Source organism: Vidua macroura, chromosome 1 (assembly GCF_024509145.1).
Source record: "Vidua macroura isolate BioBank_ID:100142 chromosome 1, ASM2450914v1, whole genome shotgun sequence".
In the NCBI taxonomy this organism is placed as follows: domain Eukaryota; kingdom Metazoa; phylum Chordata; class Aves; order Passeriformes; family Viduidae; genus Vidua; species Vidua macroura.
In genome coordinates this window covers 154,166,706-154,183,712 of record NC_071571.1, presented here as the reverse complement: position 1 = coordinate 154,183,712, position 17,007 = coordinate 154,166,706, and the positions used below count along the sequence as shown (strand labels likewise).

The window sequence follows — 17,007 nt, the reverse complement described above, 5'->3', positions numbered from 1 at the left end:
TAAAGGGAAAATTTAAAAATCTCTTTTAGTTCATTTGACTTCAAAAGGCTCAACTGAGCTGTGACACCTCCTGGTGTCCCTGATGGACAGGGAGATCAAAGGCTCAGATATTGAAAAGTTCAGAGATAAATAAGGAATATGAATGTCAAGGGATAAGAGGTAATGTTTGTAAAGAAAAAAATCATCAGAAGTTACAAAACCAAAGACACTTCCCATTGCAGAGGGAAAACCTCTAGCAAGGAACTGCAGCAAATCACTACCTGAGGGCAGGGTCACCCAGAACTGGCTGCAGCAGGATCCTTCCACTCCTGCCCAGCAGCTCTCGTGGGTCACCTCCAGGCTCACACAGAGAACCAGGCATCCTCTGCAAGCCCCAGCAGCCCTGGTTTACAGACCCAAATCTCGACTCTCTGTTTCTTACCATGTACCAGTTGCCAGAATTAAAGAATCTCTGTACAAGGCACTGGTCCAAAAAGACCATTCCCAAAAACCTCACAACTACATGTTGTAGCCCCTCCTCATCACCCTGCAATTAAGCTGCCCCTCAGAGCTCATTTTTGACCAGCTAATTACCCTTCTGGCTCTCTAGGACATTCTGAAGGAGAGAGCTGTTCGCTTGCTCTCTGGCTGCCTGCTGTGATGGATCCCCTCCACCCTGACAGGGTCACTCCAGGATGGAAATTGCTCCCAGCCCCCTCTGGAAGTGCGTCCCTGCCTTTCCCACATCACCTGTCCTGGGGGCAGTCTCACCTGCGGATTACTGGGAGAATAGGGGGATTCACGCCTGGAATTTCCTGTCCCAGACTCGCCCACAGGAGCCTGAAAGAGAGAAGACAAAGCTCAAGACAAAGCTCGAGTGTTACTCCACAGCAGGAGGGGGTCTGTACAGCCCAGGGGCATGGGACACCCTGCACATCCAGGCAGCAAGGCTAGCAGGGCCCAGCAGCAGCTGGCACATGCCAAAAAGCGCCAGAAACAGCGAGGGAATGACGTTAAACACCGGGATCACATCCCAGCGCCCTGTGAGGCCAGCTGGATCGGGTTACAGCCTCTGCACGTCCCAGGAATCCTCTTCCCTGACTCCCAGAGCACTCACAGGCAGGGTCATGCTCCAGGCAACCTCCTGTGCACAGACACTGAGCAAAAAAAGCCATTCCTGGCTGCACAGAGACACGGCTCTCCTGGCTCCCATAGCAACCCCTGGCACTGAGCAAAGAAAGCCATTCCTCGCTGCAGGGAGACAGGGCTCTCTCCTGGCTGCAGGGAGACAGGGCTCTCTCCTGGCTGCAAGGAGACAGAGCTCTCTCCTGGCTGCAAGGAGACAGAGCTCTCTCCTGGCTGCAGGGAGACAGGGCTCTCTCCTGGCTGCAAGGAGACAGGGCTCTCTCCTGGCTGCACACAGACAGGGCTCTCTCCTGGCTGCAGAGAGACAGGGCTCTCCTGGCTGCAAGGAGACAGGGCTCTCTCCTGGCTGCAGAGAGACAGGGCTCTCTCCTGGCTGCACAGAGACAGGGCTCTCTCCTGGCTGCAAGGAGACAGGGCTCTCTCCTGGCTGCAGAGAGACAGGGCTCTCTCCTGGCTGCACAGAGACAGGGCTCTCTCCTGGCTGCACAGAGACAGGGCTCTCTCCTGGCTGCAGGGAGACAGGGCTCTCTCCTGGCTGCAGAGAGACAGGGCTCTCTCCTGGCTGCACAGAGACAGGGCTCTCTCCTGGCTGCAAGGAGACAGGGCTCTCTCCTGGCTGCACAGAGACAGGGCTCTCCTGGCTGCAAGGAGACAGGGCTCTCTCCTGGCTGCAGAGAGACAGGGCTCTCTCCTGGCTGCACAGAGACAGGGCTCTCTCCTGGCTGCAGGGAGACAGGGCTCTCTCCTGGCTGCAGAGAGACAGGGCTCTCTCCTGGCTGCAGAGAGACAGGGCTCTCCTGGCTCCCAGAACAACCTCTGGCACTGGGGCTCAGCTGCCCCAGCAGTTGAACAGAGAGCAGCGTCCAGGAGCCACCTGCACTCTCACTGCAGCACCAGGAGCACGTTTCACAAGGATTTCAAATACCTTAAGGCAGAGGCAGGTCATTTGGGATTTAGGGAACTATTTAGGCAATCCTACAGCTCCCAGTCACTAATACCACAGCCATGCACATGGTCAGATGAATCAAGTCAGTATTTTGACACACCAAGCCTGAAGTGACCTGAAGTTTATACTGGAGGAAGTATACCTTGATTCCAGATTCCAGATACCTTGCTGTGAGCTCACCTGGCTACACACCTGAGAAATTCCTAGCAAGGAACTAAACCACGTCCAAGATCACTACAGCTGAGGCTTGGGTTTATCTGCTGTCTACGGGGCTGTTTATGTGGGGCTGCTTTGATTTTCAGACCTCCCAAAAGGCTTAAAAAGGAAGAAAGGGAGAGCAACGTAGTGTTCACCTGGAGGGTGGTATCTTTGGGTCTAGTCCCTGCTCCACCACAGGTTCCCTGTGCAAGAGCAGGAATGTCAAATACCAATTTCCCAGAACAGAAAGCAAAGTTCTGCCCTGAAATTCCCAAGTTTTGATCTACTGAATGGTGTCACTTGGGAGGAGCAGCTCCTGGGCTGTGGATCTACTGTGTTTTCCAGATGTCTGAGAAGGGCTGTGCTCAGGCCCAGGAACAGAAGCGTGGCACCAGCACTGATCTCCACCAGTCCTGCCAGCTGCTCGCTGCCAGCTGGGTGGGCAGGGACGCCACTGCCCCCAGCCAGACCAGAGGGACAGCAGGGAGGTCACAGACGCCATCCTGTTCCTCAGCACTGCAGCATCCCCATCACCAGGGTGTGTTAGTGGCCGGGGGATGACACGGTGACCCTGGGCACCCCTGGCCCCGCGTGTGGCTCAGGGTGGGGGCACACGGGGCGGGGACCGGCCCTCGGGCGCCGTGCTGCCCGGTGCCGGGGTTTAGTAGGGGGCAGGGGCCCGGGCTGTGTCAGTGCATGCCACACACTACACGCTGCTTGCCTTGGCGTACAGGCTGGTCTTCAGCACGCCCCCCCTGCCATAGCCCAGGGGAGGCCCCCCCAGGCCAGCCGTGCCCGTGGCCTTGCCCCTGCGGTTGGCCACCACAAAGGGGTTCTCACTGAAGGGGATGGGCTGCGAGTCGATCAAACACTCTGGCGTCTCTGGCAGCTGCTCCTGGGACAAGGGACACCCCTCGGGGTCCTGCTGGTCTCCCCGGGGCTGCTCTGCCCCGCTTGTGTGCTGCTGGGGGGGCACAGGGAGCTGGGGGCGCCCGGCCGTGCCCGCTGCCGGCTCCGGGGACGCTTCCCGGCCGTGCCACGCCGTGGGCGGGGACAGCACGGCGCAGTCACCCTCCATGCTGGAGCTGGGCTTAGAGCACTCAACAGGCTGAGAGGAAACAGAAGGATGGGAGAGAAATAAGGAGAACAGAGTAAAGAAGAGGAGGGAGAAAATACAGAGTAGCTGCTGAAGGACAGGGGAGAGAATTCCAGTGCTAATGCCCACACAGCATCCCGACCCTCTCTCCCGCTCTGCCACCAGTCTGTGACCCTCAGTGTCACTCCTGGGAGAGGACCTTGGTGTGCACACACACCCCAGGAAGCTGACAGGCTGCACTCCTCCAGCTCACACACCTTCCTGCAGCTGCTCCCCAGCCAAACCCACTTCCAACACCTGTACAAGCACATGCTCCCCCCGCTCACCTCAGCACACAGAACCACACAACAGCTGGGGTTGGAAGGCACCTCTGGAGATGCTCCAGTTCAACCCCCACTTCACTGAGCCCCACCACCTATGGCCCAGCCTCTGCTGTCACCCCAATGCTGCCACAGCGTCACACAACACCCACCCGTGCACTCCCACCACACCTGCACAGGTGAACATGCTTTAGGGGCCCCGCTGCTCACAACACACCCCAAACACCAGAGCTCAGTGAGCCCAGACCCTTTGGGTGGCTCCTGCTGCTGGCAGGACTGAGGCAGTCCCAGCTCTGTCCGGGCTCAATGCACACAGCCCCAGCAAAGCCCTGACCCTTTCCCTTAATGCCACAGAAGAGAGTTTGTTACCCCAGCCAGAGCCTTCCTCAGGGGAGCAGTGACAGCCAGAGAGCAAAGACCAAAGCTTCCATCCAAATGCCTCCAGGGAGCAAAAAGACCTCTCCTGCTCAGAGCAAATTCTTCAGCTCCTGTGTCATGGCAGTGGTCACCAAAATAGCTCTCAGGGGTGGGCTGGTGACTACAATGGCAGCTGGGAGGCTCAGGAATTTCGGAGGCCCTCCCCTAACCCCCAACCCAACCTCTGTGGTTGGCAGAGCCCTGGCTCATATCGTGTTTCCTCACCAGTGAAGCCTGTGCTACCCTGAGACATTCTGCTGTGTGATTTTTCAATGTAAAAACCCTACTTTTAGCCCCTTTTCCCCCGAGTGCCATCATGCTGATGGTTGACAGGCAGCCTCAGTCCCTGTTTTGTTCTTGGGCCCGACTGGACCTGGGCTGGGTCTGTGTCTCCCTGTAAGCTCCAGCTCCTGCTGTAGCATGTCCTGGTGAGGGATTCCTCACTCCCTGGCCTCACCGGGGCTATTCCTGTCAGACAAGCCACAATTTCTATTTTGGGTAAGCAAAAATTTGGACAATGCAGCGAGCTTTCCCAGCTTGCAGACAGAACAGACACGTGCTACCCTGCATCCTCTCTGGCACTGAAAGAAATCCAATCTTAAATCTGTGACCAAGTGAAAAAAAGGAATCAATGGCAAGAAACTGAAGAGAAACAGATTCAGAACAGAAAGTACAGGTTGCTAATTAATTAATTGTGGTGACTTGGTATTGAGACATGCCAGGTCTTCTCCATTTCTCACAGCCCAGAAAGCAAAACTAGACTTTGATTGTTTTGCTGTGATCAGTCCCTCCAGAGTCTGGCTTTCATTCCTGCTCAGTGCAGAAGACAGAGACTGTAGCAGCTCTTTGACTTCTGTAAGGGAAATGTCAGAGAGTCACAGAATCCCAGGATGGCTGGGGTGGGAAGGAACCTGAAAGAGCTCATATTGTTCCACCCCCTGCCATGGCAGGGACACCTTCCACTGGACCAGGCTGCTCCAAGTCCCATCCAACCTGGCCTGGGACACTTCCAGGGATGGGGCAGCCACAGCTTCTCTCCAGAGGCTGCAGTGCACTGGGTGCATGGCCAAAGAGCATCCCCCAAACAAGCATTCCCATGCTGCTTCCAATGGGAATTTTCAGTTTGGCTTATAACAGTGGACAAAGAGAATGGGCATCTCGTCAGCCTTTGTTAAATCCTGCTCACAAAGGGCCCCAGATGCAGCAACACAGATGGATCCAAGACAGACAAGCACTGCTCCCTTCTCTGGTGGCTGTTGTGGGGGAATCCTCCTGACCAACTCCACCCATAGCTACAGCGGTCAGTGGAGAGATCTACACCTCCTGTTCCATAGGACCTGCACCTCCTCCTGCTCCACAGCAAGAACAGCTCCCTGCAGATCCTCGTGTGGCACGGGGAGGAGAGGAACAGCTCCCTGCAGCTCCCTCACAGGGAGTAAAAGACAGTAGAGCAGTACAGACAGTAATGCAGCAGTGAAAGACACCCAGTCACTGTTTAGAGGAGAACGCCTGTGGTGAGAACTGGCCTGGACACAGGAAGAAGGAGAAACCCATGATGGGAACAGGGCAAGAGCACCAGGCATCTGGAGGAGGCTGTCCAGAGACAGACAATCTGTCACTGACCCACCTGCTCTTCCACTGGCTGGACTGACCCTGGCTGAGTCTTCCAGTGGCCACCTAACAGGCCAGGGCAGCTCCTGAAGGACCACCAGAACCTCCCTGTCCCCATGATCCAGGCAGATGTACTTTTCAAACCAGAGCAAAGACAGGGCTGGTGACAGCTGGACCAACACAGGCACCCTTGGAGCCCTCCCTGAAATGGGACATTTATAGAAGCTCCCACCGCCCCGGCGTGCCTGGCCCCACATTCCCGTGCCTGGCATTCCCAGGCTGACACCTCCTGCCAGCCACAGCCCCAAAGCTGCTCTGCTCTGGACCACATTGAGCTGTCCTGCATGGAGCCAGCTGCTGCCTGGGGCTGACTCTCCCCCTCTTCCAGCTCCTGAGTTACACTCAGAGGTGCTAAAAATAAACCTTTCCCTGATACTGCTTTGTTGTGTGAACAGCAAAAGGGAAAAGCCCAAAGCTGGGAAGTGTGGGAACAAAAGGAGGCAGAGCTGGAGCCAAAGCAGAGCTGGAGTAAGGCCTGGAGTGGCAGAGGAAAGGGAACAGGAGAGGAGACCTGTCTGCATGGAATGAGGTGGAGACAGGGAGGGTAAAAGAGATGATCCTGAAACACCAGAATGGGAATGCAGAAGGGGATGATGACAGCAAATGGAGATCTTGCTGCAACAGGAGGAAAGAAGGAAGACTCAGGATGTGTGAAGGAGCAAGCAGAAACCCAGTAGAATGGGTGTGATGCAGGAAAGATAAAAGAAAGAAAAGATGGAGAGGTGAGATTTTAAACAACACAGGAGAGAGGTTAAGTCCATAATCTGTGAAGTTTGTGAAATCTGGAATTTCTCTTGGCCACTGCAAGTGAGGGACTGCCAGGCAGGGCACAGGACAGGAATGTCCAAGGGCAGGAGTCATGATACACAACAGGATATACGAGCCACAGGGCTCAGCCATGACACACAACCACAGACACGTCACCTCTGCAGGCTTGGGGGAAGCTTGGCTTTAACAGAACCTCAGGGCAGCTTGGGCTGGAAGGAACTCTGAGACCAGCCAGTCCCACCCCTTGCCATGGTCAGGGACATTTCCACTAGAGCACCAGGGGGAGACACTTCCACTGAACACATGGCTCCAAGCACTGCCCAACCTGGCCTTAAACTTTTTCTATTTTTAATACTTTCAGTTTCAGCACCCTCATCCCTCCCCTTTCCTGAACACCATCCCACGATGGATTTACAGGTGAGCTGTGCACACAACACTGTCATCACTGTGTTGGGAAGGATCTTTCTCTCCCTCCTTGGCAGCTCTCTGGAGCCTTTTCCTTCCACAACAAATCCCTGCACTCACCCACTCACATCCCCTTCTCTCCCACCAGGCTGTTCTTTCTGCCTTGTTCCCAACTTTGCTTTTTGCAACTTGTCAAATTTTGCCACTTCCCTTCCCAAAAGGCAAAGCTGCCTGGCTCTTGCTCTCCTCATTTGCTTATTCCCATCTTTCTTTTGCAGCTCCTGGTTCAGTGCCTGAGCCCCCCACAGCTCTGCTGCCCAGTTTTCCTTTGTCACCTCCCACACCATGGCGCAGGTGGAGGGCAGGTCATGGAAGGACCATGGCCTCCCCTGTTGGGAACCACACCTCTGCAGCCCCTCACTGCCTCCCCTGCAGGGACCCCCCTCCACAGCCCCCCAGGACCCCCAGCCCCCACTCACAGCACGGTTGCCTCTCTGCAGGCCACTGCTGGGCAGCGCTGCCAGGGTCCGGTAGTCCAGGCGCAGGGGCTCACTGGGGACGTTCTGGAGAGGGTGAAAAAGCCACAAACACCAGGAACAGGTCAGGCCCAAAGTCAACTACATCAGTGAGAAAGGGCAGTGAAAAGGGAACCACCCCAGTAATAACCCAGGTCTTATCTCCAAACTCATCAGAGCTCCCACTGCCTGGAAAAAGAGCTGGAGTTGTTCAAAACACAACCACGTGAACTCGTGGCAGGAGCCAGGCTTGAGAAACCCCACAGAGAACGTGGCACTGTGCACCCCTGGCCAGCCACTGCTGCTCAGATCCCTCCACTCCTCCTGCCCCCATGGCCACTTCCTGATGGAGCAGAGAACGTGCCATACCTACCTGTTTGCTCCAACAGCACCCGGAATGACTGGACCTGGACATGTGTAAGAATGCAAGTTTCCCTTTTCCACTCACTGTACAACTTTGCTCCATTTTGTTTCCCATGTATTGCCTTTCTAACCCTAAAGAGAAGCCAAGGTTTCTAATCCAGCCCCTGTTTTCCTCAATTCCTTACACAATTCTTCAGTTCTGATCTCTTCTCTAATCCCCACAGTCACATCCTCTTTGGGGAGGGAGTGGAGAACACAAGCCTTGGGGAACAAACTTTTTGGGGACTTCTCCAGCCTTCCAGTCTAGCTGTAGCCCTTTTCTGGGCCTCTCCAGCCCTTCCCCTGCGCTGCTCACCTCTGCTTCCTCCTCCAGCTGCTGCGTGGCTGCCTCCCGCTCCCTACGCATCCGCTCCTTCCGTGGGACAGACAGAGCCAGAGCCAGAGCAGAGAGACAAGAGAGAGGCAGAGAGGTCACACACGCTGGGCAGGACTGCTGAGGGGACACAGGGGCAGTGCCAGCACCAGGACAGGGGGAGCAGAAACCCAGCACCAACACTGGGACTGCGGAAGGAGGAGCTGGGATTGGGCACTGTTACTGCCAGCAGAAAGGACAGGGACAGAACAAGAACACCTGGGTGCCACAGGTGAGGGGGAGAGCAGGTGTCCCCAAGATCCTCAGCAGGGACAATCAAGAAAGCTACTGTGCTCCCAAGCATAACCACACCAAGGGAGAGGAGGAGTTTGCTCACTGCTGGAACAGACACCTTGATGGAGCACAGACAGGACAGGCTGGAAGGGAATGGAAAAACAAATCCACGGAGCACAGGCCTTGCTGGCTGATAGCACCACATACACAGTGAAGCAGATACACACAAAGGGACAGAAAGGTCTTGGCACGAGGTCAGCTCAGCACCAGCTGTCAGCCTGTGGTCACTCAGCACTGCAGGAGCATTAGAGAGTGGCTAGTGACTAATCCCAAAAGCCCCAGCCACGGGACTGCTCCAGGCTGCCAGAGGAAGGAACAGTGCAGGACTTGTCCTAAGGACTGATTCTGGGCACTGACATTTCTGTGACTTGTCACCTGGCAGCTCTGGGCAGAGCCAGGCCTGGGGACAGCACAGCAGCCTCCTTCCCTTCTCTTGTCTATGGAACCCTCCCAGCTGCTCCCCCAGGCAGGAGCCAGATGGTCCAGAACTCCTGACCCTGGGAGGATGGGAGGTGGAAGGCAGCTCAGAGGGATCAACTGGAAATTCTGCTGAGCACCTGGGCCCTGTTCTTAGACTCCATGCACTGCAGATTCCCACTGCTCCACATCACCCCCTGAGCTCCATGCAAGGATAAGCAGCCTGAGAAGTCACTAATGCTCTGGAGGATCACAATTCCCCAAAGGATATCGAGGGATATTTAAGGTAAAGTTTATTCTGAATCTGGTTATGCTTGTTTTGACCAAGAGTCTTCTGTAGGGTGAGGGTTCCAGGTGACACTGATCTGGTGTGTGACTCTTCTCTGAGGTCATATTCTGAGGAGTGACAGGAGCACCAGTCAGTCCAGGTGGAGCTGTGGCTCCAAATTCCCAAATCTGTGGCTCCAAATCCATCCCTGACAATAGCTGGATTAGGACTAGAAAAATAACTACAGCCACAGAGGCAGGAGAGAACACCAGGAATCAGCCCACAGAGACTCAAGAGTTACTGACACTTCTACTAGAAACTGAATTGTCAGAGAACTGGAGGCAAGAGGCGTCAGCAGTGAATGGGTTTGAAAACTTCTACCACGAATAGAGCAAAGGCATAATTCCTCCCAGTTATTCAGTTCACAGCTTGCTGTGGGCTGGAGACACGTTTGGTCTCTATTGCTCTTGTGCAAGAATGAACACGAAACACTGAAGGGTAAGAAAAACGTTCCAAAAATGGTGACAGAAATTACCAGGGATCTGGCACCAGGACAGGAACTTCCTTCAGTATTCCAACGGCCACCACGAAGTGCTGGCTCCACCACTGGGATAAATTTAATCATCAAAACCAGTTTTAGAGACATAATCCCAGACCCAAGGTTTAAAAGGCCCAGCAGAAAAACATGTCTTTGCTCAGGGGCCTCAGGATCCCAGGAGGTTTCAGGGAGCCTGGAGCATCCATTGGTGCCTCCTCCTGCCACACCAAGCGAAGGGGCACCAAAATAAATCAGCATTTTTAAAAATGAGATATGGCCAAGGCTACTTCACCAATCATAAAGGCTTCTCTGGGGTTTTTTGTTTTTTTTTTTTGACCCAAGTATTTTTAAGTAATCTCAGTATAAATTTTGGCAAAGTCTTTCTCTGCCTCAGCCTGGACAAATGGCTGCAGAATTTGGGGCCACACTTGCTATATTGACAGGTGTTAGGAATGCTGATCCTGACCCACAGTACCTGAACTCTCCTGGAATGTATTTCAATCCATATATCCATATTCAAATCCATATACTGCCCACATTAAAACTGGCAGGAATATCCTTTGCTCAGACAGAAACACAATGAAATCAGGTTTGCTGAAACCACATCAAACCACACTGAGCTCCTTCCCAGGCAAGGAATGAGACATTTTACAGGAAAAAAACTAAATCTGATCTGAACTGCCTTTGCTCTGGGCTGAATCAAGAGACTTACTGAGGCCCCTCCTTCCCAAATTAGTCAGGATGGTTTGGGTGGGAAGAGACCTTCCAGGGTCATCCTGTCCAACCCCTGCAATGGGATGTGTTCAACTGGATCAGGTGGAAGATCATTCTGTAAGGTTATTCCACGTTCATCCAGAATTGCCAAGCTCACCCTGCTCTTGTGGGGCAGCAAATGTGGGGCAGCAAACCTCACCTTCTTGTGGGGCAGCAAATGTGAACAAGCTCAGGAACTGCAGCTGCAGAGAGAACCCAGGGAAACTTCAGGTGTATCTGAACCCAAAACCTGACAAAACTCCTGAAAAATGTACTCACACCTCTGCCAGGGGAGCAGATTCCCCACTGACAACACTGAAGAATTCCATTTTCCCTCTTCTTCCAGTGACTCTGACTGGATAAATTACTGTTTTAAGAGGGATGACTGGAAACTCTAAGTCCTCAAGAGGTTTGAGTCTGCTGATCTATTTCTGTGAAATTCTCCTGTGAAATTCTCTTTCTGTGCAAGGCTGAGCCAGTTGGGCAGAGACACAAAACTCTCACAGCAAAGCAGAGAAATGACCATGTGAACTGAGGAGCACAGAGCCGTGACTGATCGACAGCATCACTTCTCCCCTCAGAGCAGTTTGGAGTTGTGTGTTCTCATCTTTGCTCACAAAACCTCTGTCAGTCACAGGGTGCTGGACAGAAAACTGATTAAATTTGGGACTTCCAAGCTCATTGGCCATTTTTCTTGAAGCTGCAGCTTGGCCAGGAGGTACCAGCAAATAACAAGGGTGGTCTTTGTGAATACCACAGGAACATCACCAGAGAGGTGCACAGGGAGGTACAGCACAGCCTAAGAGCAGCCAGGGCAACAGAGCAGTGCACTACAGAGAGGGAATGCCCAGAGCTCCACCCCATGGCACTGACACTGGGGCAGAGATCCAGAACTGCCATGGAATTCACACCAGGGCAGAGATCCAGAGCTCCCCATGGCACTGACACTGGGGCAGAGATCCAGAGCTCCATGGCACTGACACCAGGACAGAGATCCAGAGCTCCCCATGGCACTGACACCAGGACAGAGATCCAGAGCTCCATGGCACTGACACCAGGACAGAGATCCAGAGCTCCCCATGGCACTGACAGTAGGGCAGAGCTCTGGAGCTCCCTGTGGCACTACAGTGGAGCAGAGATAACCTGTGACACCTTCCTTGGGACTCACAGGCTCGGCAGAGCCACTGCCACAAACAGATTCTGCTACACAAATGATCTCTCACCACTTTCTCCATTTCTTCTCTCTCCCACTGAGTGGCTTCTCTCACCATTTCCATCTCCTAGGAGAGAGCAGAGTTAGAGGCACCTCACCCAGTGCTCTCTCCACACCTGCAGCAGCTAGAACCTCATGAAGGTGTCACAGTCCCATCCTAGCGTGTTCCTGATCCACGTGCTGGGCCCTGCTGATCTCATGCCAGGCCCACTGCACAGCACACTGCAGGCTGCATGCACCAAGGGAGACACTAGAGACTTCCAGAAACTGCTTCCACTCTGCAGGGTGCTCCCAGCTCAGCCACACACCCACCTTCTGCAGGATCTCCAGCTCCTCGGGGCTCAAGTCCCGGTCGATGGAGGAGATGCTCTCCAGGCTGTTCTTGCGCCCGATGCCAGCAGCGAATGGGTTTGCAATGATTCCTGGGGACATCTGCAAAGCAAACGGCACATCACAGCTGGGGGAAGCCCACAGAATTCATTCCAGAAACTCCCTATTCCAGCCTCCCACACACAGAGTACCAGGACAATCCCAAGCAAGTCAGAACCAGAACTTTTCCAACAACTTGAAACCTTATTCCGTAGAATCCCAGATTGGTTTGGGTTGGAAGGGACCTGAAGAGTGTCCAACTCCATCCCTGCCATTTAGGCTGACAACTGTACGAGGAACCCAAGGTCCAAGTAAGCTGAATTTAAACTAATCCAGGTGCAAGAAGGGGATAAGGTGAGCAGGGACTGGCTTCATGTTCTACTGGAGAATACAAAAGCTGACTAGCTAAGCCTTGGATGCAGAAATCTGAGAGGGCACAGGATTGCTCCAGGGAGGTTCTATCCTGTGGGGAAAGATGAACACCAGTTAAGAGCTGGACCATTTATTGTAAATGCAACACTGGCCAAGAAAAAATGGGCATAAATAGCCTAGTGAAATGAGCTTGAAAACTTTTTTTTTTCAGTGCAGTGCTATTGTGGAACAGTTCTAGAACCAGCAGGAGAAAGACAGTCCTGAGGAACCACTGCTTTTCTGGACTGGAGACCCCCTCCAGCTCAATATCATAGGTCAGACTTTGAAATCTGGGACTTCAAAAAACCAGACAAATCTACAGCAGAAGGTTGAGAAAATCAGCATTCTGTGAAGTGTGGAATCCTCTGAATCCTTCCCCCTTGGGGAAATCCCCAGGGCACTGCCCGGAAAGACCCACCGTGGAGTTCTCCCCACCTAGGCAGACAGAAAGGACTCCTCCACGGAGCCTTGCATCCACCCCAATTCCTTTCTCCAGATGTCCCAAATTCTCGTGGTTTCTCCTCTCCCTGGTTCCTCATTGGTTATGGTATCCCTGGTGGCCAGACCTGTCTTCCCTGTAGGCCAATGAACTTTGCCCTGCCCCAGTACCTGCCCCTACTTAAACCTGTGGATGCTGGCAGCCTGGTCAGAGAGAAAGTCAGATAAACTTTCCCAGGCACTGCTCTGGGAAGCTTTGAGAAAGCTCAGAGAAAGAATTAAGACAATCCTTAATTTTTGCAGCTGCTGTTTTGAACGTGTTGTTTACTTGTAAGATGCACACAAGAAGGGTGCTGTTCCTAATTAGCCAAGGATGTGAGGTGTTGATTGAGGACCAATCAGGTCCAGCTTTCTCAGAACTGTCTGTAAAAGAATGTATGGTGTCTAATAAACTTGGCATTTGCCTTCTGAGAACACAGGAGTCTTTGTCACTTCGTTCACCCATCCCTAAGACAACAGCGACACAAACCTTGTGCAGAGCACACGGTCTTGTCTTTTGTCTCTGATTTCCCCTCCTGTGTGCTGAACTAAACCTTTGCTGGAACTGGCCCTACAAAAGGCCCTTCTGCCTCTCTTTGCTGAGCCAGCCGTGGTGAGTGTGGTGTGTGGACTCGACTGTCCTGCCTCAATGTTCACCCGAGCAACTTTTCCACAGGAGATGCTTACTGGGGAACAGGCAGCAGCATCCAACATCTAAACCCCACACTGCTACAGCTGGCGCCCAACCTCGCTGGGATCCACGTGGGGGATTCTGGTGACTCCGAGGGTCCCTGCCCTGCAGCCTCACCTCGATGGCAGCGGCGGCCTTGGGGTCGAAGCCGTCGCAGACCAGCACGAGCAGCGCGTCGCCCACGCCCCGCAGCACCTGCACGGCCTCCGTGTGCGTCATGCCCAGCAGGCTCTGGTGGTTCACCTCCAGGATCCGCATCCCCACCTGCAGGCGGCCGTCCCGGGCAGCGGCCCCCGAGGAGCTCACCTGGAGCACACCAAAGGGTCCCTGGAGCAGCTCAGAGACACCAGAGTGTGGGGACAGACAGCTCACACAGGGAACAGGGACAGCAGCCTGCAGCTGCGAGGCAGGGGAACAACCTGCAAGCACTGTGGAGAGGGCAGGACAGGAAGAACCTGTACAGGCTGCTGGAGGGAGCAGGTGTGGAAGAATCTTTTATGTGAGATAAAAGAATGTGGATTTGAAATTTGTTATCCCAAGGAAAGAAGCAGGTGAGAAGGAAAAGCTGTCACATCATGATGCATCTCATGGAGAGAGAAATCATTTTGTGGTGGCAGAGAGACACAATGGAAATGCAAATGAAGACAAACTAAGGAGGAAGGAGGCAGGGATCAGACATGCAAAGAGGAAGAAGAGGAAAAGCACCACTTTGTCTCCTGGTTACCACAAATATCCAAGGAAAATCAGAGGCAGGAAAACCCCTCCAGACAGGACAGGTAGGAGAGGTTGAGGGGAGTAACATAGCTCAAAGGAGAGGAGGGAAATTTTGGTTATCTGCAGGCTAAAACAACAAGTATTGGGAAAAACAGAGAGGAGAGATGGGGTAAACTAACTCTGTGCCGTGGCTAAACTGTGAACCTTCCACCCCCAAATCCTGTACTGCTGCAGGAGAGAAAACCAGACCCAACTAATCAAAATAACTGTCAGTTAGAATAATCCCAGGTTTTCTTTTCCTGCTCTTACAAATGTCCCAGGTGAATGTGCAGCTGTCACTCTGAAAGAGGGAATTTATTCTTTTAACTTTAAAACAGTTACAGCCACATAACAACAAATGCTGAATGTTCCCTTGCCTTAGCAGCAATCAATTATCAATTATCAGGGCTGACTACCAATTATGGAGTGTCTTCAGCCATGAGGATAACTCACATCAGTTTCTACCCCAAAAAAAACCCAGCTAAAGAGGGAGTCAGTGACAATAAGGTAAACACCCAGAGTCCTCTTTGTCAGCAGCAAGACCAAAATGACTCCACTTATTGCTGTGCTCCGCTGCCAGCGAAGAAGCAATAAAAACTTTTTGGAAAGGGTTGGGAGGAGCATAAACTGGTAAGCATAAGTTGAACAAGAAAACGTGTAATTTCTGAAGGAAAACTGATGTGAGAATGTTGTGTGACACAAGCAGTCACCTAAAAAAGGAACAAAGTCACACAGATGGTGCATAGCACAGGAGAAAAGGTTAGGAATTCCTGATGCTTTCCGTGGAAGGAGGAAAGAGCTCGCATGTCTAAGTGGGCAGGAAGGGACAGGCACAGGGGGACCAACAGGAATGTGGGTACAAGGAAAGATGCGTGGGTTTGCATTGTAGAAAAAACACAAGAGAAGAAACACAAAGCAAAATAAAGGCAAGCAGGAAATAAAATAAGAAACTGTGAAGATGCTGTAGAGAAGGAAATATGAAAGGACAAGGACTTGTCTCCTTTGCTAGAGGGAGAATCTCCAGAACTGATGCACCAGTGAAAGCTGAGAGCACATTCCCACACCCTTCTCCCTGGCAGTGCCTGCAGAGGTGGTGCTCTGGTACCTTGGAGATGAAGATGCCTTCATCAGTGGGATCAAATGGATTGCCAGCATGGCCCTTGGCTCCACCCCGGATGCTGATGCCCAGCTTCTCTCCTGGAGCTTTTTCAATGCATATTTCCTGGAAACACAGAAGAGTCTCCTTGTTTCTAGGCCAAGTTCAGCTGAAGAAACAGTCCTCGGAGTGACCACAGCTCTAAATGGCCTGAAAAGGGCCTGAATTATCCCCATCCCTCATTTGGCAGTTTATTCCTGTTGGTGAGGACCTGCCCTTTTCTGTTCCCTGATGAGAGAGTCACCACAGCCATGGCAAGAGATCCTCACCACGCCCCAGCTGGAGACACACTTAAAAGAGACTGGATTCTGCCAAAGGAGTGATGCCTCAGGTTTTAGCTTTTTTATTTTCCACATCCTGTGCTGCTTTAGTGTGTGGGTCTGGGCTTCCTATGAGAGGATGGTGAACTCTCTTCACAGAGCAGGGAGACAAAACAATTCCTTCTCTAGATGAGGACCAAGGACAAATGATCCAAATTTCAGGCCCAAGAGCACAAACAATGGGCTGAAGACAGAAAAACAAAAAGGATGGGACTTCATGGGCTAAAGCTGGAATTGGACAATTAACTCCAACATGCAAATGGACCAAAACTTATAGAAGTGTGAGACCCTGTGATCAGTCATCCATTTTTGTGGCCATTTTGGTTCATCTTGGGTGTAGCCCTTGCTGGGCTCTTGTGCTGCCCAAGGTGGATCTGTTGAGGCCTCCTAATAAATCCCTACTCTATTCTTTAGCTCCATCTAGTCTCTGTTCTAGGTCAGCCTTCACAAGGCGTCAGGAGAAGGAAATTCCAGGAGTCTGGCTGTATCCTAGTCCCAGACCTCTCCCTGGTAAGAAACTGTACAGAAGGCAGGCTGTGACTCCCCCCAGCACCCTGCCTCAGAGCCCACCTGCATGCCAGGTGGAGGGGGGTCTCTGCGGACCAGCATGGAGAGCTCCTGGGCGTTGGAGAGCAGCGCATTCACGGCCTCCTGGTGGGTGGCGTGGCGCAGGTCGATGCCGTTCACCTCCAGAATCCTGTCCCCAACGCGGAGCCCGCTGCGCGACGCCAGCCCCCGCGGGATGACCTGCGGAGAGCACCAACACAACCGGAGAAGGGAGGTCCACTGTGCAGGAGGTTTTACAGCGACTGCTGCGAGCCAGAGAGAAGTTTGGTAACAGGATCCACGTGCACCCCTGAAAGAATTTCCTACCAAGGTCGTTTATAGATATTCTCATTCAGTCAGAGAGAAAAAGAGAGAGATTTCTACCAGGCAAAAGTCTGAGAGGAATGTAAACAATTTATTATCTCTCTTTCTGTTCATATTGTTTATAGGCATGTTCTACCACCGTGCGCTATTCATAGTGAACCAATGGTGTGAAAAGTTTTCACTTTGAGACCAATCATACTTCACCTTAGCGATCCTGGTTATAAAAGAGGAATGCTACTTG

At 52.7% G+C, this 17,007-nt stretch overlaps 1 protein-coding gene across 14 annotated transcripts in view; it reads right to left on the bottom strand.

Moving 5' to 3' along the window:
* Window positions 1–17,007, bottom strand: part of SCRIB (scribble planar cell polarity protein) — a 107,630-nt gene that overhangs the window by 29,015 nt on the left and 61,608 nt on the right. For 7 of the 14 annotated variants that reach the window (XM_053989986.1, XM_053990028.1, XM_053990065.1 and 4 more), the window contains 8 exons: window positions 16,467–16,643; window positions 15,526–15,642; window positions 13,785–13,973; window positions 12,032–12,151; window positions 11,730–11,786; window positions 8,180–8,236; window positions 7,426–7,509; window positions 751–819 (listed from right to left, as the gene is read on the bottom strand). In XM_053989986.1, the coding sequence (XP_053845961.1) occupies window positions 751–819; window positions 7,426–7,509; window positions 8,180–8,236; window positions 11,730–11,786; window positions 12,032–12,151; window positions 13,785–13,973; window positions 15,526–15,642; window positions 16,467–16,643 (870 nt within the window). Of the gene's footprint in view, window positions 1–750; window positions 820–2,990; window positions 3,378–7,425; window positions 7,510–8,179; window positions 8,237–11,729; window positions 11,787–12,031; window positions 12,152–13,784; window positions 13,974–15,525; window positions 15,643–16,466; window positions 16,644–17,007 lie in introns of all 14 variants that reach the window. The other 7 variants (XM_053989995.1, XM_053990099.1, XM_053990092.1 and 4 more) reach the window with 6 other exon arrangements.